Here is a 25,516-nt window from a genome sequence, read left to right as displayed (position 1 = left end):
GCACTCGTGTCTGAAAGTGGGGATCGGGATGGGATGGTATGGGATGGTGTGGGATGGAAGTTTAGATGGTGGCTCCTCGGTTGCGGGTGGTTGCGCCTAAGCGATTCGCTTTTTGTCTGTTTTGTGTCAATTTTGGAATCCGCTTTGGCTACCGCCCCCTCACCCCCGCCGCCGAGCTGCGGAAAAGCTTTCGGTTGCGCCAATTGTTGGCATTTACAGCTACTTGGCTGCCGGGCCCTTGACTTGGCCGGGATTCCGAATCCCCGGGATCTATCTACACTGTGTTGCAGCTTAGAGAACCAGCTCAAGTGGCGCACTGGGGATTTTTCAATTGCGTTTATAATAAATTTCGATTTGTCAGCGGCAAAACGAGGAAGCGGCATCAAGTGGCCGCCGCATCCCAAGTGGCACCGAAATCAGTCAGCGATATAGCCTCGGATACCAACACACAAAGCGAGGACAGCTCAATTCCCAAATCTGAAGTATAATGATTCGGTCGAGAGCTGGATAATCAAATGCAATCTTGGCAATCTATTGAAATATTGCAGTAAGGCTACAAAATGGTTTAAAAAATATATTAAGTTAAAAAAGTAAATGGAACACGGATAATACTTAAATATTTAAAAAAAATTATAAGTATTACTAGTGGGTTAAAAATTATATCTAAAGAAAAGACATCTAGCTAGAAAATGGCTTAGATCTTTCTTAACAAATCCCCAAACTTATGCTATATATTTTTTCTTACAACTAACGATCTTTGATCTTCATCCCCAGAGTAGGCTATACCAAGCTCCCTCTATCAAAACCTGTTTAATTTAATTAGAAATAAATTAGTGTTGCGTGTGATGCAGACAATCAGTAGACAAACTGGATCGATTTTGGGCGGATATTGGACCGCATAGCCGGTGCAATAAAATTTTAAAAGCCAGCGAATCGATCGTTTGACGAACGTTTAGCCACACAAATGTGAACTAGTTTGGCGCCACCTAAGTGACAAATGATTTTATTCGAAAATGAAGGCAAACAAAGGGCACATGTGTTCTGTGTGTGTTGATTAAATGGCAATAAAGCTATTTTATGGCTGAATTTAAACTGATTTCAAAGGGGGCTATGAACTTTTGAACTGGACCACTCCTCCTTAAGCGATTGCAGTGGCATGTGTGGGCGTGGGAGTCACATTGGCCGTCTCATGAGTCTGAGCAGGAGTATAGGTGGTGGCTGCCGTCTCATGGCTCTGGGCGGGGGTATATGTGGGGACCGTCGTTTGTCCCTGGGCGGGAGTGTAGGAGGTGGCCGTCTCGTCGGGCTCCTTGTCCAGGATCACCTTCTTCAGGATGATGTAGAGGGCTCCGCCAATGAGCAGCTCACCCAGGGCCACACACACGATCAGAGCCCAACCGGGGATGGCAAGGCCAGCTGCGGGAAACGAGGCGGATTAGCAATATTTCAGAATCGATCACGTATACGCCACCACTTACCGAAGTATCTGCGGGTGAGGGTGCGACGACCGCGGTTCACACGTCGCGTGGCCTCCGATTCCTGCAAGAAGCAAGCCAGCAGAACTGCGAATAAAAACCAAAATAAAATATTTTAGAGATGGGGGCACTCGAGCATGATTTCTGGGAGTGATTTCTACAACTTCTTAACAAACCGACGCGTGTGGTCGAAGGTGGCCCGCTGCTATTGCGGCATTGGCTTTGAAGCATCCATCAACCCCAAGCCATAAAGCGAGCCAAACGGAACTCATTGAAATAACCATAAAGACCATTCATCATATAGATCTTCAGCTGTGCAAAGACTTGTTAAGATATTAACAATTAATTATTGAGAAAATGTTAAGCCACAGAGCCAAGCCAAAATCAACAAAAAAAAACGATGATTCCGATTGAGCCAAAATCGCGCGCGCGCCAACTTCGGTGATAAATGTGAGCTTGGTCTTTTTTTCTTCCCCATTGTTTCCCCATTGCGGATGTCAGACTCGATTTCACGTAAAATTATCAAAATGTATTTTTAATTAATAATATTTTATATCTGTTTGTTTTGGTTCAGCTCATTCGGCATATTTTGCGCATGAAATATTAAATGGATTTAGTTGTCGATACGGAACGCATAGTATTGATTTCCCCCCGCGATTCGATTAGGCGGTGATTCATTGAGAGATGGGCCTGCGACAAAAACCAATCCGCCAAATGGATGTGGCTTAGAGTGCGACCGAGTTTCGTTGGCCAGCCGCTAACCGAAATTAATTGTTTTCATCCATTTTTTGTTTAACATATTTCCATAATTTATATGCGAAATAATTACCGAGATTTGGCCACTTCCGGTTTCAGGGCATTGTACTTTTGGCCTAATGAAAATTGCATGAAATGGAATCATTCGGGATTTATTTAATGACAACTAAATCATTTGTAAAATTTTGTTGCTGAGGATTTTCTTTGATTCACTGATTCACCACGCCCTGAAACAAACACCCAATGGATGGGGCAACAATGAGTAAACAGTGCTTATCTAAACCGCACTGATAAGCACACATTTTTGTAGAGTTTTCTTGTGGGCGATTGTGTGACGCACACTTGGCCCAGTTACTCATCGTTAAAGTCTCCAATTGCTGAAGTTGGGTCATTAAAGCCCCACACCTCCGACATCCTTTGGCTGCACCAGCGCATTATAATGCAGCTTAGTCTCACGGAAACACAATCTTCAGTCCACACACACTCACAAAAAGTACATATCTGGCAGATACGCACTTAAAACCCAACAGATTCAAACGAGTATGCAGAACTTTACCCAGGCATATCACCAAGTAAGTGGAGCACTTCTTAGCCAACTTCATTTCCGTCGTCTTCGTTGGTTCGTCGTTCGAAAAACTTCTGTTCGCTTTCAGCTGTTAGCCAAGTTTGTAACGCGCACGTCTTCAACTCCAAAGTGGAACTAAAAACCTGTGCGTGATTGCATTCGGCGACAGGTGCTCGTATCTTATCGCAGCGCACCTTATCTGCTGGCGATAAGATTAGAGGCTCTCTTTTTCTATCGATACGTATAACATCTGAGGTCAGCAACACTACGAGAAAATATACATTTTTAGGAGGATTGTCAGATCTATAATAATAAATAATAATATTTAAAATAAAGACATTTCTTTAAACGTTGCATAACTTAAACGTTAAACTTACAATACAAGATTATACTACTAAACTATTCTTTAGATTTACATAAAATGAATAATCTTAACTAACCCTCTAACCAAAGACCATAGAATATTGTATTATTCTATGGTCTTTGCTCTAACCCTTATCGAAAAAAATAATACAAGTCCCCTTACTATTTATCAGAACAAAAGTGAAGAGTTTTTGTCATGAAATAGTTTTGTATGTTTATTTTATTTATTTATTTTTTTTTTATTTATTATCTTAATAAAAATACTGGTTTCTTTTATCTATAGCCAGTTCTAAGCAAAGAGTTTTAATGAATTCTTTTCTCAAAGAAAACTAGACTCGTTTGTTCTAAATGGTTTCGGCTGTATAATGCCAGTTCTTGACTTCGTTGTTGCTAATGGATGTATTTTATATTCGAAATCATGTTCTTGACTTCAAACAGGTATTCTCAAATTGAAACCTATAATGCAATGGGTTAATCATATGCTAATATTTTATATGAACTATTTAATATAGATTTTTCTTTTGATAAAGGAAAAGAGTGGAAAAGTTTTTGTTTTAAAAATGTTTATTATTGTTAATTCGGGTTTGTACTCGGGATGTTCATAACGGATTCAAATTGACTAATACGCTCGACTTATGGTTAGTTTCATCGTGAGACCCTCAAAAGCAGGACTTCTTCTGGAAAAGCATCCTCGACAATCTCAAATGCTGCGGTGGGAGTTGGCACGATCGGCTTCTTAGTGGCGACGGAGCTTCAGACGACGGACGGTCTTGTAGCGGTAGCCATCGGCAGCCAGGACGGTCTGCTCGGCGGGCACATCGATGATGGCGGAGGCGGCGGCCTCCTCCGAGGGCGGCAGGTACTCGGCGGAGGGCAGCTCGTTCACATCACGACGGCGACGGATCACACGACGGACGGTCTTGTAGCGGTATCCATCATCGGCCAGGGGAGTCTCCACGGCAACAGCCTCGGAAGCGGCGTCCTCAACGGGGGGCAGGTATTCGGGGGACAGCTCGCTGACATCACGACGACGACGGATCACCCGGCGGACGGTCTTGTAGCGGTATCCATCGGCAGCCAGGGGAGTCTCCACAGCAACGGCTTCGGAGGCGGCATCCTCCACAGGGGGCAGGTATTCACCGGAGGGCAGCTCGTTCACATCACGACGGCGACGGATCACACGACGGACGGTCTTGTAGCGGTAGCCATCATCGGCCAGGGGAGTTTCGAGGGCAACAGCCTCGGAAGCGGCCTCAACTGGAGGCAGGTACTCAGCAGAGGGAAGCTCGTTCACATCACGACGACGACGGATCACTCGGCGCACGGTCTTGTAGCGGTAGCCATCATCGGCCAGGGGAGTTTCGACGGCAACAGCCTCCGAAGCGGCCTCAACTGGAGGCAGGTACTCAGCAGAGGGAAGCTCGTTCACATCACGACGACGACGGATCACTCGGCGCACGGTCTTGTAACGGTAGCCATCATCAGCCAGGGGAGTCTCAACGCCAACAGCCTCGGAGGCGGCTCCCTCAACAGGGGGCAGGTATTCTCCAGAGGGCAACTCATTAACATCACGACGACGACGGATCACACGGCGGACGGTCTTGTAGCGGTAGCCATCATCAGCCAGGGGAGTCTCCACAGCAATAGCTTCGGAGGCGGCGGCATCCTCAACGGGGGGCAGGTACTCAGCGGAAAGCTCGTTCACATCACGACGGCGACGGATCACTCGGCGCACGGTCTTGTAGCGGTATCCATCATCGGCCAGGGGAGTTTCGACGGCAACAGCCTCAGAAGCGGCCTCAACGGGGGGCAGGTACTCGGCGGAGGGCAGCTCGTTGACGTCACGACGGTGGCGCAGCTTCAGGCGGCGCACGGTCTTGTAGCGGTAACCATCATCGGCCAGAACTCCCTGCTCGGCGGGCAGCTCCACAATTTCGGAGGCGGCTTCCAGGTTGTTGTCCACCGGCGGCAGGTAATCCGTGGCAATGGAGGCCGCCGAGGCAGCTGCGATCACAGCAAAGGCAATGACAAAGAATTTCTGAAAATGGGCAAGGAGCAATGGGTATGGGTTAGTCCTGGTTGCAGGATGATCCGACTGCCGGGGAACTAACCATTTTTCCAGAAGATCCAAGACGACTGCTAGATGTCTGCTAGATTAATCCAAAGTTGATTCTGTTTCCAAACCAGACCCAACGACACTATTTATACACAAACTGCGCGAAAAGTTCTCGGCTGGCCGATGTCCATTCACTTTGCGATCAGATGAGTTGAGATGAGCTACGATGATCGCTGGGGAAACCGGTTGGGAAGCGACGGACTACCGCATCGATCGATGGCTTCTTCTTCTGGGTCTCCAAGCGTAGATTGTCTAGTTGCTATTGTCAAAAAGTGTCTCAAGCACCAATTGAACTCCAGCTGGCCATAAAAGATGATTAGCGCGGCCAGCTGCCAGAAGACAAAACGAAAGTAAACAAAGAAGAGCCGGCGTATTCGTAGATTTGTAGATTCGTAGTCTTGGAGATTCGTAGATTTGTAGATTCGTAGGCAGAATGAACAATGGTCGAGGGCTCTTCGATTGTCTCCATTATTTGCATCGGTTTGTGTCTGCTATATGGTTTATGGTATTCAATAGATCGGATACATTTGTGACAATCCATTACCATTGGTAATTGCAAGCGGAAGTCGCCGCTCTTCATTGGAGCCGATTTATTTTTGGAGGCTCTCGATCGAACGCTTAAGGCCAAGATCGCCCGAAAGTCAATACGCCATCTCGTTTGATGGACTCGAGACTTGAGATTTGAGATCTGAGACTCGAGTGTTGCTATTTTCGGTTTTCGCTCGCCACGCTCCATTATGGCATTTGGCTATTAATAGAGGCATGATTTAAGAGATCGCAACGACTTTTCCATTTTTCAGTTTATAATTCAAGTTTAAATGGCGTAGATGCTCCAATTGAGCGACGGGCAGGCCATAAATCTCGCGGATAAGCCCAAATGGCTTAGCAATCTCCCACTCACAGCGGTCGATGGCATAGGAATCCATTCTGACGATGAGAATGGATGATGGAGCACCTCTTGAGTGGTCTGTCTGTTTAAAAGCGTTTCATATGTAGATGGGCTATAAGTTATAAGAATAGAATGGAATGTGCTTTTTATACTTGGCCATAGTGTTCAATAACCCAATCGTGTATTACATCCTGTTGAGCAGGTTGTGTGTAACTGAGCGTATCGAAACGTTCTTGTAATTCAGATTTAAACTGCGCACGAAACACCGAAATCTTTCTTTCATTAACTTTATTTCCTGGTCAGCTCCACTCCGGCAAAAAACGGGGGCTCAGTTTCAAATATATTCACACAGCATTGGGGGCTTTATTCTTTCGTTTATTCATTTGTAAATGGCGCACATAAAAAATATATATATCCAGCCAGGCTGTATAGTACTGTGCATATTTAATTTATATCTGGCAATCAGCATCATCATCATCGTGCCCCCGCCACCTTGCCACATTGCCCCCGGTGAATGCGGCAAACGGGGGCCAACGAAACAAACACGACAGTTCGCTTTTGGGGCTTCCTGGGATGCGGAATCAAACGGAACAAAATCAAAATGTATATCTGCATATAGATGGCCCTTTGTGCCGACGAGAAAAAAACAACGTAAATAGGCACAGTTTCAGGATCTGGACCTGGACCTGGACCACCTGGCCCATGGCCACTCCCAATCCCAATCCCAATCAGTCGTCCAGTTGGCACAGGCAGGCCGTGCCCCGGTTAATCCAATGCATGGGCTTCCGGGAGCACCTCAGTTGCAGGTACATCACGAAATTGGTCGAATGGCCGGTGGTGGACAGGACGCCCCTCCGCTCGCTGGTCTTGTAAACAGGACAATCGTAGGTGGTCTCCGGCTCACCGCCGCCGGTGGATCGGGGCAGATCCTCTAGGGCTTTCAGCACGGGTCGCAGGTAAATAACCGGCAGCGTGTCGAACAGGATCTTCGAAAAGGACTCGTCCACCTCCTTGGTTTTGCGATTCCAGCGAGCACCCTCAATGAAAATGCCCTAGATAAAAACTTAGTATTAGTTGGAGAAATACTATGAAATATTGAAAAAGTATATAAATATTTCTATCTCAAAAAAGGTGGTCGTGATTAATGGAACAAAATAGTTTTAGAAAACATTTTACTCTAGAATAAAATAAATTGTTAAAATAATTATGTCAATTTATAAGAGAACTAAATTATAGTGTAATATTAAATTCACTGATTTTTCTAATAGAAACGCTTTTAAAAAACCCAAAAAAAATACAAGAGCACAACCACTGACAAACTAGATTATATTTTAGCAAGAATAAATTATTTATAGCTACTCTCCAATTAGCAGGCAGTGCAGGAAATTGGTGATTCAAAAATAGTCTTACTTGGATAAACTTGGTCTCATCGTTGACCTCTTTTTGTTCCTGTTGCGTGTGTGGGAATGTTTTAAATTATAAACTCGTTTCGGTAGAGTTATATTTGTATTTTCAGAACTGCATAATAAGTTGGCTAGTAAACTCACCCGGATATAGGCCCCCACCTCGGGAGTACCAGGGACCTGGGACTCGAACTTGGTCACCGCGAACTCAATCAGGATCATATCGATCTGGAAGCGATTCTTTCGCGAGTAATTCTGCAGGACACCGGTGATGAAGGACTGGGTGAAGTAGAAGCCAGATATCCAATAAACCATCGGCTCGCCGTTGTCTATCCAATCCTGGAAGAAGGCCAGCCTGCGAATGGCGACGAGTTATCTTATTTTTCAATTTATTAATAAATATTAAACATGCGACAACAATGGGAACGGGCAAGGGAATGGGAATGCGAATGCGAATGCACACAAAGCATTTGGCAGCAAGGGCAGGAGCAGGAGCACACAAACAGCATCGTCCTTTGATGTCAAAAGCAAATAAGATTTTTGCCATGAATGGCACTGGCAGTGGCAGTGGCAACCACAGGAGGAAGAGCATCGGATGTGTGTGCCGTATACATTTATTATATTTGCACAATTGAGGCAAAGAAACGAAAGGAGCGAAAGGAACTCGGAGCAGGGCGCACGCGGCCTTACTGGCAACTCAGCTCGATACACAATGCCATTGATGGCTGTCCGAATGTCTAGGAATACTACTAGGGCACTTGAAAAAAATTAGAACTAGTGTGTAGAAAATGTTAAATAATATTTGGAAATGATATGGGTTTTTGATGGTAGAAAAAGAAAAGGAAACAATACTCTACAACATATATATACTGTTCAAATATCTAGGATATTGGTAGTGCCCTTGAACAAATTTTAACTTGCCTGTAAAAAATGTAAAATAATTCTTGGGATTATGAATTATTAGAACAAGGAACAAAAATATTTATATAAAATAATTATAATGTCATTAATGGCTGTTCGAATGTCCAGGATTCCAACGAGAGCACTTTAAATGATATACCAAGTCTAAGCATAGGGGTACTAAGTATTACTTTAAGAAACATAAATATTTCAGAAAGGAAGGTAAAGTTAGTAAAATAATATAGTGCTAAAAATATTACGAAAGGAAACCTAAATAGCTAATGAATTCCAAAAACTAAGGTAAAACAATAAAAAGAAAGGAGCTATAAAAAAGGAACATCATAAGTTCTCAGAAATATTTATAAATTCTTTCGAATTCTTTCAGTGCACCCAAGATGACTGCAACAAAGGGCCGGGAAGCTAGGCAACCTGGGAACAGACCGACTCACCGGGCCAAAAGGTCGCTCACGTAGCTGCCCAATGGCTTAAGCGACGGATAGCTTTTCTTTAGCCAGTCCGCCGGCAGCTTGCCAATGACCATCGAGGCGTGTGTCCGCTCCAGTTCGGGTATCATGGCAATCTGGCCCACCACCGCCTTGCCCACGTTGACCAGGCTCTTCCGGATGTACGAGAGCAGCCGGTTGAAGCGAATCAGCTCCTGGCGGAGCACGGTGTTCATCGAGTTGGTGTAGATCACGGGATACGACTTGGAGACCTCGTCGATGTCGAATTCATCGGGCAGCTGGCTCAGCACCTGCTTGCAGATGGCTATGGCCGGATCTTCCTTGGCTCCGCCCGTGGAACTGGCCTTCACCGAGGCCATCAGATCCGTCTGGGTCAGCAGAACGCCACTAATGAGCTGAAAGATAAATATACCCTTAGTGAATTATTAAATTTAGTTTTCTAAGGACCCACAGCATTGGTTTCCTTGACATTGCGATTGATGTCCGCATTTTCATGTAGCCCATAGACCTCGGGATGGGGACTCAAGGGGAAACTGGACACATACTCAATGGAGTTCAAGCGAGTGGGACTCAAGGGAACCAGATAGTTTCCGGATTGAGACAGGGCATAGCTGGGGAAATAAGCAGGTTAGCAGTGTTAAGTAAGCTTAGAACTGGACTCACTTATCCTCTTCTATGGTATTGGGATTGTATATCATATTTAACAGGGACAGAATCAAACGACGATCCTTGTCGTCAGTGACTCGACCTCCATAGTTGCACTCTCCGGTCAAATAAACATGTCCTCGGAAGGGAATACTTTGGCTTTGTGTGATGAACATCTTTAGTTGCAACAGGGAAATTCTGCAAAGAAGAATATAATGTTATAAGAAACTATAATTAAATAACAGTGTCTAAAGAACCAGTTTCATATGGCAAGACTCTCTTATTTAGTATTCAGTTTACATTATACCGAATGATGTTTGTGTCAAGAAATCAAAATGAACCGTAAAACCGAACAATAAAACGTAAACTCTGGTTTTAAGTAGGGGCAATAAATGTTAGAGGTATACCTTAGGCTAAGAAACGTTAAAAATCAATTAAAATTAGTTCGATTTCAAATCATAATCCTAACAGGTTTTTGTGGTAATATAGGCTTACTTCAAATCCGATTCGTTGAACTCGTAGGGGATGTTCCATCCCAGGGGTCCGAACTCCCTCCTCTCCTGGACGACGGCGTGGAAGAAGACCAGGGCGAAGACGCCCCTCAGCCAGCACTTGTTGGCGCTGTCCGAGAAGAGGAACGCGTTGGTGAAGAACTTGTCCCGCATCAGGGGATCCGAGGTGAAGGAGCGGTGCATGTTGGCCCTCAGCCCCTTGGGCGGTTCGTTCGTCATCTTCACGGAGTTCTGGAGCACGGAGACGGGGAAGACGGCACTGGGATACGAGGTGCACCACAGCCGGTAGTCGTGGTTGGCCCCATCCGTCAGGGTGGTGTCGTTGCAAATCCGCTCCAGGTCGCCCATCCAGCTGATGGCCACGTGACAGTTCTGCAGCACCACCCACTGGCCATGTCGCGCCGCCTCCACAATCATCTTCTCCGCCCGCGGACCCTGGCCCTGACCCAGCGAGATGGTTTTCAATCTGTTCGGGACGAGATGTGCTTAGCATAAATTTCTTTAAGGACGGGGAATACTGCTGAGGGTGGGGATACTTGCTGGGGCGGTAAGGGGGTGGAGGACACATATCGACAAGGCGCACATGTCGCGCTTAATCGAAAACAAGCCACCTTCACCACCTCCATTACCACCACCACCACCAGCACCACCGGCAGCATCACCCATGGACACGGACACGGGAAATATGAGCCACTCTCGTTAATTAACTTACTTGTCGTACATGTTGCGTTGTTTGGCGAACATGAAGAGACTGGCCATGGGATCCGATCCGGCCGAGAGCAGGAACACCAGCGGAATTTTCGGCGAGCTATCCGCGAACGAGGCCGCCAAATCGAAGGGTGGCGGCTCCACAAACGAGCGGTCCAGGTTGCGCGTAATGAAGGCCTGACAAAACCGGGCGATATTAAATGTGCACTCCGCCCATGGGGCTTCAGGGGGGGTTGGACTTTAACTCACCCGCACGGCGGGCACCAACTTGTCCGGACGGAGAGCCTTGATGACGATCAGGAAGTACATGTCGTTCACCGTGTTGTGCGGAGCCGGCAGCAGCAGCTGGTCGGGATTGCTCGCATCGTAGAAGTCGTGCCAGGCATCCGCATGGACCTCCATCATCTGGGGCAGGTTCTTGAGGCTATCCGAAAAAAGAGGGGAGGAAATTAAAAAAGATTTATCAATCTGCACCGAGGAAAACTCTCTGAAATGATAAGAAGTTGTATGTACAAATTCACCCTTAAGTTGACGAAGTTTTTAATTATTATATTTAAATTTAAAAAATAGATATATCTCCTGGTAGTCAATATTTTATGATTATTTTATGACCTTAAAAAGAGCACTTTTGTTCCCTAGCCAAAAATGTTTCCATATTCTTTTCATTGTTTGAAGTATTGCTTAAATATAAATATTAACACCAGCTTTTCAGAGCATTAATGTTTCCATCTTACCCTTCCAGGTCCGCAGCCCTGCATATAACCGTCCAGGATTTATCGGGCAGCCAGGAAGCCAAAGGATTCGCCGGAATTTTCTTGTAGCCAATGCCTCCTGTGAGGAAGAAGAGCAGGGCGGCCTTCTCCACTCGACCCTGTGAAACCAGGATGCCCAGGCACATGACCAGGGAGATGACCAGCTTGTCCTTCTCAAACAGAGAGCGACACACATTCGTATAGATGGACTTGGTGAAGTAGTCATTGAGGTTCTTCAAACGTTCGCCCAGTTGATCCGATTTCGGTGCCTTCAAGATAGTGTTGACAAAGAGATTGAGGAACCAGGACAAGGAGTACTGGTACATGGGATCCACATTCGCCAGTTCGCTGATGCAGAAAAACAGGATGGCCGAGTGCTTGGACACCGGAATATATTGCTGCCGGGCGGCGTCTATCTCGATTTCAGTGGCCACTGCAATCACCTGCTTTTCCTGAATGTCCTCCGATAGAATTTTACTGGACGAAAGGATGTTGATGGCGTTTTCATCCTCTAGGACGTTACCTTCTGAGGTGGACAGAACCTGGGGAAAGTTGATACATATGAGAAAAATGGAAAATCTATAGAGAGGAATGGGAAAAAAGAAGAAATGACAAAGCTAATTGGCATAAAATGTTGTTAGTGATTGGTCATTCATCAGTAAGAAACAGTTCTCAATCTGAATATTAAAATCAAAAACAAAATCAAGACTTCTTCTCCTCTATTTTAAGATCGCTTTGTCGCAAATACAAACTAGAGAGTATTTTCGTTTTGAATTTAAAACCGTTTCTTCCTAAATAAGTACTACGAAATCTTAAATTAAGAACACTTGATCATGGCTTTTCTGCGCTCTCATTTATTACTTTTAAAATTATGTTTTAAAGCTTTATATTATCAGATTGTATTTCCTGGTAGGAGAAGAATTATATATATCATTTGCATAATTTTTTAACACAAGAAAAATTATCCTCTTTTTATTATGAATATTGCTTAGAAAATTTATTAAGTAATGATCTATTTCTTTCCGCATAAAAGTGCGCTACAGTTGCGATTTAAGCGTCCTGCTTCCAGTTAATTGAATTGTCATTGGCCAGGCACAAAAGCATAAATTGCTGGCCGGGCTCTAATTGAATCTGCGGAGCATGGCCAACGGATTGGAATGGCAACTGCCGGAGTGCTCAAAGAGCATGCGAGGGAATAAAAACATTTATTATGCCAACAGCAGCAGAAGGAGCAGAATCAGCAGGACTAGCAGGACTAGCAGGAATATCAGGACGACCAGGAGCAGCCAAAGAGCCTTACCTCTAATATCTTCGATTCGATGGTGTACAATGCATCACGATTCCTTGCGGACTCAATAATCAATTGTTCCTTCTTCTCTTGCAAATCGGGACGCTCGTGAGCCACCACAATCGCCAGCAATTGTTCGCGTAATCCCTGCTCCGTTATCATGAAATTTAATACTGTTACCTAAACAGAGGAGAAAAAATGGAGAAGGCAGGACAGGATCAGTGGTGGTGGCATGGGTGGCAGAGTGGTTCCACCACCGAGAGTGGCACGTAAATGGAAGGAAAACTCAAAATAAACACACAATGTGCCACAAAAAGAGAAAAATTGTGTGGGAGTTGGGCTGGCTAAAATAGAGATGGTTAAAGGGAAAACTGCTGACAACAGTTGCAGCATAAAAAGCGATGGCAAACGGCAGCAGGAGCGAAAAGCTGGAAAAATTTTATAAACACGTCGAGGAGGAGCAGGATGAGCAGGCGAGCATTGGGATAGATGTCCTCGATGTCGGGGCTTTGGCTGCTAGTTATGCAGCCACCTCGCACGTACATCACCATTCCACAGCCCCATCCACAGCCACATCCACATCATCGTCAATGCCAACGAAAATTTGCATATTCCCAGCGCCTGCTGCGCTGCATCGCATCCTCCAAATATCAATTTAAGTTGGTCGTTTTATTACACAACTAACGTCATCATTGCCGCAGACTGAAGACTCCAGACTGGAGCTCTCCCTTTATTATACACTTTTTTTTTTTTGGACAACTTACCATAACCATCACTTCCGGCGGATAACGCGGATTGCGGAGACAGGTCGTTATGTAAAGACGAAAGTTGGGATTGTATTCTATCATTTGGTCGCCGCTCTTGATAAACACACCGCCCTTGTGTTTGATGATGTTCTTCTCCAGAATGGGCGTCAGATTCGAGTCGAGCTTTTCACCTTGGGAGTGGGGGAAAAAGAATAAAGTTCATGCATCGCAGATGTCCCCACCGGAACTCACCCACATTCTCTATAAGCACGGGTTGACCAAAGGTTATGGCCAACTCCAAAACCTGCATGTAGTTGGCATCGCTCTGCTTGATCACCTTCAGGCCGTTGTTCTTCTCCATATTCTTGATCCATTTGTTGGCTTGCACTGCAAGGGATTACGATCTTAATGATAATATATGACACATAATGTGATATGATATGATATGATATGATATGATATGATATGATATGATATGATATGATATGATATGATATGATATGATATGATATGATATATGATAACATATGACATGATAACATACACCAAATCATATCATATCATATGATATATGTATACATGCATAGTGTGATTTAATAACTTACCCTGTGGATCGATGAGCAGCGAGTAACGACTGGAGTTGGTCACTATGATGCCATTCTCCACCGAAAAATTATCTGCCGGCAGACCAGCCAAGGACCAGGCTCTAATTGTCATCGGATGACCCAAAGTGGTGGCCAGGGAGAAGGTTTCGCTGCTGGGAATGTGTTTGCGCAGGCACAGGGCATTCCAGTCGTCCAGAATGTTAACACGGTACTAGAAACAAAGTGCAGAGATTTCAGCTAAATATGGTAAAATATCTAAAGAGCCAGGAAAATGTCCTGTCAGCTGTCTAAAAGCGGGAAAATTGAAAAAGACCGTGGCACAAAAGGAGTAGGGAAAAAACCATGGAGAGAAAAATCAATGTCACGTGCTCATGCATATTAAAAACCTTTATGTTGGAGCTTCGCGAGAAACGAGGACCATTAGCCGTCATCGCTGGACAAGGACATGTGTATGGACAAACCAAAAATGCTGGTTAACTCACCTCCGTGGTAAAATAGCCCAGGTAAGCGGTGCAACCACCGGCGAGCAGGACATCGCCCACAATGTTGCTAATGGATTCGTGAAGATTCTTGGCTGCCTCTGACCAGCGGGTCTTCTCGCCTCCAAGGCCACCCAGCAGCTTTTCAGCTCTGCGAATGGAAAATTCATTATTAAAAGTTGAAGTGTTTCATATTAAACCGAAGTGTATTGCTCTAAGTATGGAATAGCTTTTTGAAGACCCAATCTCTTATCATTGGGATTTAAAACGAGCTTATATTTAAGGAGGACGACTTTACCTGTTCAACTTCTTCTCGCAGTTGTCGATTTCATCCTCCAGTCGCTTCTTTTCCCTTGACTTTTCCGCAAAGAAGTCGTTGAGCTTCTGCAGCTTGTCTAGGATAACCTGGAGCTCCGCCCTCTTGGCATTCAGCTTCTCCATTTGCTGGGAAAGCTCTCCCTCGGCCTCGGCCAGAGCCGCCTTCTTGGGCATCACAATCCTGGCCACCTTGTCGTAAACATCCATGGCCCTCACCCAGCGGCAAATGCCCTCGCAAGCCATTGAAGCCGCCTTGATCTTCTCGGGCACAAAGTCCCGATCCGCAATGTACTTCTCCCGAATCCTTTTAATAATCGCCGGAGGTATATTGTCCTTGTCGAAGGTTTTCAGTGAGTCCAAGAACTTCATGTCGCTGAGCATGCGCATCGAGGGTCCCCAGTAGTCCTCCACCATATGCCCACTGGGATCCGGCTTTCGATCGGGTTTGATGCCTCTGATTACGCAAACCGCCTCCATGGTCAACTTGACACCATATGGAGGGTTCTTCATGGACTTCACAATGAATATATCAGCTGGTTTTAGGGTATTTAGAGCCTCCAAAGCTGCCTCCATGGCGGGAATCGCCTCGGCAAGATCGGTTTCACAATCATCCTTGATTGCCTGAGCTGCAGCAGCAGCTTCATTGGCCGCCGCCTCATCCGCACCCACCACTTCCTTCTTCTTCTCCGCCTCCGCCGTCTCCCGCTCTATGTTCACCATGATGCGATCCGTTTCCTCGGAAAGGACCTTCAGCTTGGGCTGCAAATCATACAGATTCGTCTGCATTTCACCCACCTGACCGGCGGCAAAGTCGAGTTTCTCCAGACCAGTGGTATAGCGATCCCTCAGCCGGGTAATCTCGTCCAGCTTCCTGGTGTAGAAAGTCCGGAACGCCTTTAGCAACTCCAAATAGGCAGAGGGTGTCACATAATTGCGGCGATTCAACTCCAAGTAGCACTTCTCACTGGCATCCACCACCGACTGATGGAAGTACATGACGCAGTCGACCAGGTCAGCCTCCAATTGGGTCAGCTCCCGATCCCCGTCAACCGTTTCGCGACGCACCACCTCCTCCTGGTCGGGATCGGCGGGGTCCTTGACCTGGACCTGCTCCTGTTGCTCTTCGCCGTGCGGACGGTTCAGGTGCATCGAGGTGACGAAGTAGACGCCCACGCGGGACAACGCCTCCTCCGGCCAGGGCATGTACCAGTCGATGGTGCAGCAGTTGATCAGCGAGGGATACACGCGGATGCGCTCCTTGAAGGAGTCGCCGATGGGCGAGAAGGCCAGGGCGATGTGGAGCTGCTCCCGGATGCGATCGATGTAGTAGGCGTACACCTCGCTGGGCAGCGTGTCCAGAATCTTGCCCTGCGGTAATACATCTGGGGTTAGTTAACACTCATATTGGGTTGTGGATGGGATTTGGCCAAGGGAGTTGCATTCTGATTTTTGCCAAAAGTTCTTTTACCTTTACCTTGTGCTCAGTGCTGACAGAACTGAACTTTTAATAACCAAATATTACTTTCAAGTCACCTTAAAAAAATTGTATTAATAATGAATAATTTTTTAAGATTTTTAAACAAATTTATATGGAATTTTATACTTTCAAACGGCTTAAATTAGTACCCGTTTATTAATATATTCTAAAAATATTTTTTACATTTACAACTGATAACATTGTTCTAATGTTATTAAACATTTAATAAAATAATGCAAAAATATTTCTAACAATACTTTAAAAATATTTTAAGGTCATTAAATGTTTAACAACAATATTATGATGATTGTTATGATTTTATGTCATAGAAATATGACGCCTTTAACCACATTTAATGCTCCATTTGGCTACTTTTTTCCCTTGGCCTGACAACACTCACTCTCCCTGTTCGCACTCACCAATTGTTTGGCTACATTTGCCATATTCTCCATGATGGTTGCCTTGTCCTCCAGCTGATAGAGATTGGGCAAATCACCGGTATTAAGTATGCCATTGATATCCTCCACGTAGCCCTCATCCGTTGCCTTCAATCGACCACAGGGAGAAACAGAAACAGAAACGGAGAATTCAGAGCTGTGCAATGCAAATCGGAGTGCAGTTCGAGTTGCAGTTGAAGTGGAAGTTGGCATGGCAGTTTGAAAGGGAGTAGGAAGCAGTGTGTAGAGCTGAAGTTGAGCTATGCTGCTGGCCAAATGCATTTTTATGTAGCCGGAGAAGGGCTCCTCCGCCCCGAGATCCTGGGACATGCATTTTGCATTCGCCTAAGTGGCCTTGTCCCAGGATTGAGGGCCCAGGACTCAGGATACTGGCCATGCAGGTAGCTCTAAACCGGAGGAGCCAACTCCCCGTTGGTCATTTCGGTGTAATTGTTAATTAATATCTGCATGGGGCTTTGTTGGCACAGACAGCCGACCAAGGGAGCAGATAAATCATTGATTGGACGGCCCAAGGATTCCGAAAACATTCTAATGCATCGAAAGTTTTCATCGAAGGAAAGGGGGGTTGTGGACTCCAATCCGATTGGGTTTTCGAATCATTGCCGAGCTTCGGCAAACAGAATTAAAGCAGTTTTAATCCGGTCAAATGGCTTCTTATGGATTTCTACTTTTGGTCACGCTTCATGGTCAAATGGATACGGTGGACAAAGGGCGCATTAGCCGAACTCGGAGCATTATTGTTATGTTTGGCAACAATGTGTAAACACCTGCATATTGTTCGGCATACATGTCGCATCGATTGGCATTTGGCCATGCTAATTTATTGACCAACATTTATTGTGGACTGAGAGGTGCGACACCACACGCCGCCTTTGTTTCGTTGGCAATTTTCTGAAGCCCACTCATGTGCTCTTGATTTGCCATAATTTGAGCCGCTGCCTATGCAAATTACTGAGCAATAATCAAGTTAGTTCAACAATTAACCTAATTATAAATGCAAATTCTGGCAAAACAATGAGTGCTGCTGAGCTTCCGTATTGAAACATGATTGGAGTCAAATTTAATTGTCCCGTCGCTCGTGCGACACAATTTTGGCCAGTCAACGGATCCCTAAACTCGACTTTATATCCAAGAGTATTCAAATTAATATCAATTTAATTTATCAATTTACATACTCAGATTACCGAGAAGTGAGAGAGTCGGAGTGGGGTCTTTATGGGTTTATTGTTCCCAGCACGGGCTGAGTTTTGATGTCGAGCCGATTTACCACCTTATTAAAACGCCGTTCTGATGGATCAGCATATCTGTCTTTTTACGACCATCGCTTTCCAGCTAACTCACCTGTGCGTCGGAGAAGAGGAACACGGTGTGGTTGAGGTTGAAGCTGGCCGCCATCAGAATCTTCTTCAGGTCGTCCCGCCAGTCCGCGATGGTGTAGCTCTTGGACACCTGCACCGTCATCAGCCGGCAGTCGGCTATGTAGGCGGCCAGGCGGGCGGAGCTGCGGCGTCCCGATCCGCCCATGCCCACCATCAGGATGTTGCCCCGCGGCATCTGCAGCACCCGGGAAACTCTGGAAGGAGGAAAAGTCAAGTGGGTAACTCATTATAAAGACTTGGTGCTTTTAATCAGTTTTATAAAAATGTTAGACCGTAGTGTTCAGAATGGGAACCCAAATCTGCACATATAGATTCCATAACTTTAGCTATTGGAACCCGATTTCAATGTGTGATACCTCTATGAACTTGTGGTTGAATTCTCTAACATTATACATTGAAATATTTCTCTTAAAAGAGGGTCAAAATTTTAGCCCATTTTCATGTTCAATTTTTCCGTAATTCCAATGGCTTCCAGAATGGGGACCCAAAACTGCACTTCCAGATTCCATAACTTGAGTTATTGGAACCCGATTTTGAAGTGGTATACGTCTATGAATTTGTGGTTAAATTTTCTAACATTATACATTGAAATATTTCCCTTAAAAGAGGGTCAAAATTTGAGTCCATTTTCATGTTCGATTTTCCAATGGTTTTCAGAGTGGGGACCAAAAACTGCACTTCTAGATTCCATAACTTCAGCTATTGTAACCCGGTTTTGAAGTGGTATACCTCTATGAATTTGTGGTTGAATATTCTAACATTCTGCATTCAAATCTTCCCTTTAACAGAAAGTCAAAATTTTAGCCCATTTTTATGTTCGATTTTTCCGTATTTCCAAGGGCTTTCAGAATGGGGACCAAAAATTGCACTCCCAGATTCCATAACTAGAGTTATATAAACCCGATTTTGAAGTGGGATACCTCTATGAATTTGTGTTTGAATTATCTAACACTCTACATTAAAATATTCCCTTTAAAAGAGGGTAAAAATTTTAGCCCATTTTCATGTTCGATTTTTCCGTATTTCTAACGCCGTTCAGAATGGGGGCCAAAAACTGCACTTCTAGATTCTATAACTTGAGCTATTGGAACCCGATTCCGAAGTTTGATACCTCTTTGAATTTGTGGTTGAATTCTCTAACGTTATACATTAAAAATTTTTTTTTAAAGGAGGGTCAAAGTTTCAGCCCATTTTCATGTTCGATTTTCCCATATTTCCAATGACTTTCAGAATGGGGACCAAAAACTGCACTTCTAGATTCCATAACTTCAGTTATTGAAACGCGATTAAAATATGTAATACCTCTATGAGTTTGTGGTTGAATTCTCTAACATTCTACACTCAAATATTTCTTGTTGAAGACGGTCAAAATTTTAGCCCATTTTCTTGTTTGATGTAATAATTGTAACTTCTTTAAGTACATTTTTTTTTCTTATAAAAAATCATATGTTAAATTCTGAGGAAGAACCTAATCCAAAATAAGATTTCTCCGCTTACCTGCTCACATGTTCGATGGCAAATCGGAACATGACCAGATCCATGGGTGAGCTGGAGAATGAGTTGTACTCCCTGAGATAGTACTTCATCAGTTTCTCCAACTTTTCGTAGGTTTCGCCCTCATCGTAATACTTGGGCTCGGCATCCGGTTCCATGTAGTTCCCATAGAAGAGGTTGCGGAGATCGTTGTCGGTCAGTTTTTCGCCCGGTTCGATGCGTTCGCCAAAGGCCTGCTCCAGGGGGAATCTCAGATTCGACTTGCAGGCATCCACGGCCATCAGGAGCAGACGATCTCGATCCTTCTGGTCCACCAAACTGGAAACAGGAGTTATTGATATTATCGTATTATCAGCTGTCTGGTCAGGACATTAACCCACCGGTCGTAAAACACGCGATAGGTTTCGTGGGCCCACAGGCGACCCAGCTTCTCGGGGTCGGGCATCCGCTTGGGTGGCACCATCACGATGCCCTGGAAGACGCGGGTGATGTCCCGCAGGGAGAAGGAGTAGTGCGACTTGGCCGGCGTGGGCAGGAAGCTGCGAATCGCCTCGCGGTACACACTGACCATGGCCTCCGATAAGCCCTGCGAGGGGATACCCAATTTATCACATAAAGGTACAATAAAAACCCCAAAACACAAACAGTTAAAGGAGAGCGAGACAGTCGAAGTTTTCGGGGAAATGAAGCTATAAAATACGCCATTTTAATTTTATTATGTACCCAACGCTTGGATGCGAGCCAAGCACGGCAGACGACACACGGATGGACCATTGACTCCGCTGACCAGACAATCATCCTCCGGTCGCGTTCTGCGTGCGGTTTTTACACCAACACAAATTGGCCAGGAATATGCTTTTTTATGGAAAAATATTTTAATTATTAAATTTATAGATAAATGTTTCCAAGAAACTTTTTGTTGCAGGCAATTTATTGTCTTTACGAATTGCATAATGTAGTATTAAATTTTTTATATTTTTTTACCATATATTAACTTAGTTAAGTGACAAAAAAAATAAATGAATTTAACTTCTACAAGTTTTAACTATCAATTAATTTTTTTTTAGAAATCGTTTTTGGTATTGAATATATTTATTTACTCTAACTCGTCAAAAATAACCATTTTAAAAATCAAAACTGTTTCCCTCTCTGCACACTGTTGTTATGGGCTACTCGAAAAAGATACGTACGCGGGACAGCAGAGCCACCTTTTCCGGATAACCCTTGGAAAAATGCCAATCACCAATCGTTGTGAATATTCGAACGATGGTGGAGTCCTCAAAGGAATCGACTGCCACCACGAACATGTGGCGATAGAGACGCGGGAAAATGAAGTTACTGCCACCCAAAGTGCCCATGGCGCAGATGAGCGTCTGTCCAACGATTCCGGGTTCACATGGACGGAGTGGGAAGACAAGAGGGCAAAGATGAAAACTTTACAGATAACTTATGGCCAGTTTATGGACGGAATAAGTTGTCAACTGGCAAACTTCACCTACCATGTCCACCAGTTCGATTTTGGTGGTATCGACAAGGTCCGACCAATAACCATGATCCAGCCAAGTGCGGAGCAGCTCCAGAGGAGCCTGAGAGCCATAGGTGTCCTTCGAGGGCATGGCCACATCATCGCAGAAGACAGTGCACTATCATTATGGATGTTAGTAAATATTATATTTAATGTTCAGATTTTGTTACGAACCTTTTTACCCAGTGATGGTCCAAATACTCCCTTTCGCCTCCTATCCAACTTGCTCATGATGGTATCCTGAACCATTTGAGCCGAGGTTCGAGCTGAAAAATTGATGACATTGACCAGGTTGGCGAACTTGGGCATGGCCAGCAGATTGCTGGTGAGGATGGCACTCTTTCCCGTTCCCGTGGGACCCACGACCAACATGGCGTATGATTTCGAGATGCAAAAGTCCTGCCAGTAGGATATATAGCCCGTTTCCTTGGTGGGCACGATAAGCTCGCTAATCTGGGCATTCTCCGGGAAGTTGGCTGTGGCTCCCGAGCTATCGTCGCTCTTCTGCCAGGTCCACCAGTTCTCGGCCTCATCGAATCTGTAGTCCAGGAAGACCAACTTCTCGGGGAACATCTGACCGCGATTCAGCGAAAAGTACTTGGGCTTGGGGTAGGTCTCATTGGAACCGTAGATCACCTTGCGCAGCAGGGTGTCAAAGGTCTTCTGACCCTGACCCGTGAGCGCCGAGCAGTAGGCCCAGGCGAAGCAGAAGAGGAACATCTGCTGGAACCAGGCCTGGTTGAACATCTTGTGCTTCTCGAGGAAGTGCAAAAAGAATCTGGAAAAGGTTTGATACTGATAGATGGGCGACAGCTCCAGCATTTGCTTGCACTGGGGCAGGAAGTCCAGGGCAGCCGGCACCAGCCACTCGGTCATGTCCTCGAACAGGGTCATGTAGATCTCACTGAGACCCACCTTGTTGACCAGAACATTGGTGAAGCTCTTGTGGAGAGCCCGCCATCCCAGCTGCGATGGCTCCATGTAGATCATTCCGCAACGCGACACGGTGGCTGGTGATGCCTGCTCCAAGTCCGCCGGCTCGAACATCATGTTCATCAGCTTGGTCATCTGCATTATCTCGCCGGACATCAGGCAGAGCTTCTTGTTGTCGTCCAGCACGGTGTTCAGATTCTCGATCCACACCGCATCCACGGGCCCGTCGAACATCACCCAGGCCCTCTCGCCCTTGGGTCCTTGGACCTGCTCCCGAAAGGTCTTGGCCAGCACTCCATCGTACCACTCATGGGAAACCGGATCGAAGCGCCCGTAAAGCTGGCCCATGGTGATGGCCTTCGGATTGATGATGCGGAACGTGACCGGGAACTCCTTCAGCGTCGCCTCCTCATCGTTGGCAACATTGCGCAATGTCTGGGCCAAAACCTGAGGTAAAAATAAGAACCACACGGAAAGAAAACAATGAATCAAATAATGATATTCTTATCTTTTAAAGTTATACATTTAACATTAAGTTTATTATACTGTTTTTAGTAGGAACCTGTAATCAGCATAAGTTACCTATATAATATTTATATTTTAATTGTTAGAATATCCCCAAAAATAATAATTTATATCAGAAATAATGATTATATCAGAAATAATAATATTGTAATATAATACTAAGCACAAAATTATTTCTATAACACATTTGAAAAATCAAACATTGTTAAAATCTTGGTAGAAATTGTTAGTTTATTCTAAGAGGATAACTGGTTTTAATTACTTTTCTCTGTATGCTAAACCTAAGTGTTTGATTTTATGTAATAAAAAACAGGCAGACAGTGATTTTATGCAGTAATTTCTTGGATATGCATAAAAAGTTAATAATCTGTTATTAATTTTTCCTTGTGCAGATTAAGTCGTTTGTTAACTCATTAATTCCAGCCCATTTAATTGGCTGGCCGGCAAAAGTAATAAGCGCTGTGGAGGGAACTTTTTTCTGAAGTTCAGACTCTCACCTGGTAGGCAGTGGTCTTGCCGCCCATCGAGCCACCCACTATCATCAGGCCGTGCCGCACGAGCAGCATCTCGTATATCTGCAGAATTTTCTCCAAATACCAGGGCGTCGCCTGCAGATTCCGATCCGCCAGGTTGATGTGCAGCCACTTGAGTATGTCGCCACGTTGCGGCTATCCGGCGTAAATAAAATATGAAAAGTGGGAAATGGTATGCAGGCAGTTAATAAATGTTGCATATGCACGCTTTAAATGGCTGTAGTTTGGGATCAAAGCGAAAATCCTCTACGAAAGGAGTTGGTAAATAAAATATATGTATTATCATAGTTTTTAATAGATAACTAATTATTTGGGTTGTTAAAGTGTAATTTAAATAACCCCTCCCCACTGCATATACCATTTTTTATTTATTTATCATTAAACCATTATCGACTTAATTGGCGGCGCTTGCAGGTCATTACACCTGAAGAATGTTAAATGATTTAAACCGATGACGGATAATATTGCTCACCATGGGCAACTCGACGCCGGGGAAGAGATCCATGTAGATGCCGATGAAGAGGGAGATGTCCTGCTCCAGGAATTTTGGCAAATTGACATCCACAATGGCACGCAGCACAATCTCCGGCTCCGGCAGGTCAGTATAAAGCCGTCGCAGCGATGCGGAGGCCAGCAGAACGGACTTTACGGCGCGCATTCCTGTTAAATAAAAGTACAGTCTTACTTCAGTAAGTATAACGTGTAAAAAATTAAGACAACCCAAATTCAAAAACAAATATTTAATACTAAATAACCACTAGGTTGCTTAAAATAAAGATAATATTTTCGTTTGATACAGAACATTATTAAAGATCATTAGACAATGGATGATCCTATTTTCCATCAATGAACTATCCGATCATAATAGATCACGTTATTTTTATATTATCGAGGTATGTAAGAGAAACCTGTATTTTCCTGAGGCTAGGAGATCTGTGGAAGTTCGGGAGCGTGGGAAGTTGGAGGTTTTGGGGCATTAGCTCGACAGTTATGCGAGCGCATAACTCAACGTGGAGTCAGCAGGTTCAGGTATTTGGCGATGGCGATGGCCCATGGCCCATGGCGTCGACGAGACGGGGTGTCGTAATACCTGGAGTTGTGCTCCCTTCGATACCCATCCCTGTCTTCATTATGGAGCCAGGGAAATGCTAAACTTTCGCAACGTTGCAAAAACAGCTGGACAGGAGTTGCAGGGTGCTAGTGGGCGGGCAGCTAAATGTACAAATAGTTTTTATTATTACTTGGCAGAGCGGCAAATACAATGTGTGTGTCTATGTGCCATATGTCTCTCACACACGCAACACAAAAGCGCAGCGAAACTTGCAAAAAAGTTTTTCAATTTAAACTCAAAATAAGATACTGATCAAATGTACTTTGCACATAAACTTGCGCACAGCTGCCTTCCTGCAATTGCAGCCAGCGGCCGGACAAAGATGCACACGCACACCACCCATGGAACCCCGAAGACGGAAAGACTGAGGGTCTGGAAGCTGGAAAGCCCGAACCAGAACCAGAACCCGGACGGAGTGGCAAACACAGACATGTTGTAATGTCATATGACATGTTACGTCGTAAAAGGAGCAATATCTTTGCCTTGAAACAAGCAGAAGGATGCGAGAGAAGCGAGAGAAGAAGACACGCACGCAGGACATGAGACATCCGGAAAGTTGTATCCCCAGCTCCCGAGCCGGAAAGCCCCCTTCAAACCCCTTTGAAAACCGTACCGAACTCCCCCAAAGTTCTGCTGCACAGCTGGAGAAAAAAACACGTGTTGTTGACTACTTTTGCGCCTTATTAGCCAGGTGGAGCAGGAGCAGGTCACCCTTGGCCCCTGACCAGGTCATGTCTAATACCAGCTTTATGCTGCGTACTTTTTTATGCTTCACTGCAGCGGGTTTTCCGGAAGCGGTGGAAATAAAGTGGTCATTGATGGGCTGTCAGTCAGTAGTACGAATATTTCCCTTTCAATTAGGATCAATTAAAATAGTGATATTATTGAACTTCAGGTCGTTTTTTATTTAGGAGAATATCGTAGTAACTTACCTTATCTCTTTTTTAACTGAACTTTTTTTTAAATGATGATACAAATATAACCCAAACACACTATAGAAATTTAATTGACTTCCTTGCAAAAAAGTTTCAAAAGTAATAATCAATTTTTCTTAAAACATTAAAAAATAAGTTTTAAGACTAACTTGTCTTTAGGAA

General features: G+C 44.7%; 3 protein-coding genes across 3 annotated transcripts in view; all 3 read right to left on the bottom strand.

The window, feature by feature from the left end:
* Positions 1-1,069: 1,069 nt before the first annotated feature.
* LOC119553718 lies at positions 1,070-2,926 on the bottom strand. Its single transcript, XM_037864302.1, has 3 exons — positions 2,788-2,926; positions 1,479-1,562; positions 1,070-1,416 (listed from the first exon to the last, which is right to left on the bottom strand). Exons 1-3 carry the CDS (start codon positions 2,831-2,833, stop codon positions 1,139-1,141), a joined length of 408 nt encoding a protein of 135 aa, XP_037720230.1. The 5' UTR covers positions 2,834-2,926; the 3' UTR covers positions 1,070-1,138.
* Positions 2,927-3,749: 823 nt separating this feature from the next.
* LOC119553825 lies at positions 3,750-5,669 on the bottom strand. Its single transcript, XM_037864456.1, has 2 exons — positions 5,271-5,669; positions 3,750-5,197 (listed from the first exon to the last, which is right to left on the bottom strand). The coding sequence occupies exons 1-2, from the start codon at positions 5,271-5,273 to the stop codon at positions 3,896-3,898; spliced, it is 1,305 nt and encodes a 434-aa protein (XP_037720384.1). The 5' UTR covers positions 5,274-5,669; the 3' UTR covers positions 3,750-3,895.
* An 824-nt stretch (positions 5,670-6,493) lies between these two features.
* LOC119554105 (dynein heavy chain 3, axonemal) overlaps positions 6,494-25,516 on the bottom strand; it is a 39,097-nt gene continuing 20,074 nt past the window's right edge. The window contains exons 29-52 of the mRNA XM_037864855.1: positions 23,781-23,968; positions 23,273-23,443; positions 21,492-22,697; positions 21,292-21,435; positions 20,983-21,165; positions 20,173-20,378; positions 19,796-20,110; positions 18,261-18,492; positions 16,881-17,006; positions 14,965-16,352; positions 14,670-14,817; positions 14,188-14,398; positions 13,835-13,969; positions 13,601-13,773; positions 12,849-13,016; positions 11,531-12,090; positions 11,046-11,220; positions 10,801-10,973; positions 10,072-10,554; positions 9,595-9,774; positions 9,383-9,542; positions 8,917-9,326; positions 7,712-7,922; positions 6,494-7,216 (exon numbers count right to left, since the gene is read on the bottom strand). Of these exons, the coding sequence (XP_037720783.1) occupies positions 6,893-7,216; positions 7,712-7,922; positions 8,917-9,326; positions 9,383-9,542; positions 9,595-9,774; positions 10,072-10,554; positions 10,801-10,973; positions 11,046-11,220; positions 11,531-12,090; positions 12,849-13,016; positions 13,601-13,773; positions 13,835-13,969; positions 14,188-14,398; positions 14,670-14,817; positions 14,965-16,352; positions 16,881-17,006; positions 18,261-18,492; positions 19,796-20,110; positions 20,173-20,378; positions 20,983-21,165; positions 21,292-21,435; positions 21,492-22,697; positions 23,273-23,443; positions 23,781-23,968 (7,670 nt within the window). The 3' untranslated portion in view covers positions 6,494-6,892. The remainder of the gene's footprint in view (positions 7,217-7,711; positions 7,923-8,916; positions 9,327-9,382; positions 9,543-9,594; positions 9,775-10,071; positions 10,555-10,800; positions 10,974-11,045; positions 11,221-11,530; positions 12,091-12,848; positions 13,017-13,600; positions 13,774-13,834; positions 13,970-14,187; positions 14,399-14,669; positions 14,818-14,964; positions 16,353-16,880; positions 17,007-18,260; positions 18,493-19,795; positions 20,111-20,172; positions 20,379-20,982; positions 21,166-21,291; positions 21,436-21,491; positions 22,698-23,272; positions 23,444-23,780; positions 23,969-25,516) is intronic.

Source organism: Drosophila subpulchrella, chromosome 3L (assembly GCF_014743375.2).
Source record: "Drosophila subpulchrella strain 33 F10 #4 breed RU33 chromosome 3L, RU_Dsub_v1.1 Primary Assembly, whole genome shotgun sequence".
Classification (NCBI taxonomy): domain Eukaryota; kingdom Metazoa; phylum Arthropoda; class Insecta; order Diptera; family Drosophilidae; genus Drosophila; species Drosophila subpulchrella.
This window is presented reverse-complemented; position numbering and strand designations above follow the sequence as displayed.

Bases quoted from the DNA above. Each gene is read 5' to 3' on its own strand.
- LOC119553718 (XM_037864302.1), bottom strand. From the start codon at position 2,833: ATGAAGTTGGCTAAGAAGTGCTCCACTTACTTGGTGATATGCCTGG. The intron at 1,563-2,787 runs GTAAAGTTCTGC...TTTTATTCGCAG, and splicing joins TTACTTGGTGATATGCCTGG to TTCTGCTGGCTTGCTTCTTG. The intron at 1,417-1,478 runs GTAAGTGGTGGC...CGTTTCCCGCAG, and splicing joins CCTCACCCGCAGATACTTCG to CTGGCCTTGCCATCCCCGGT.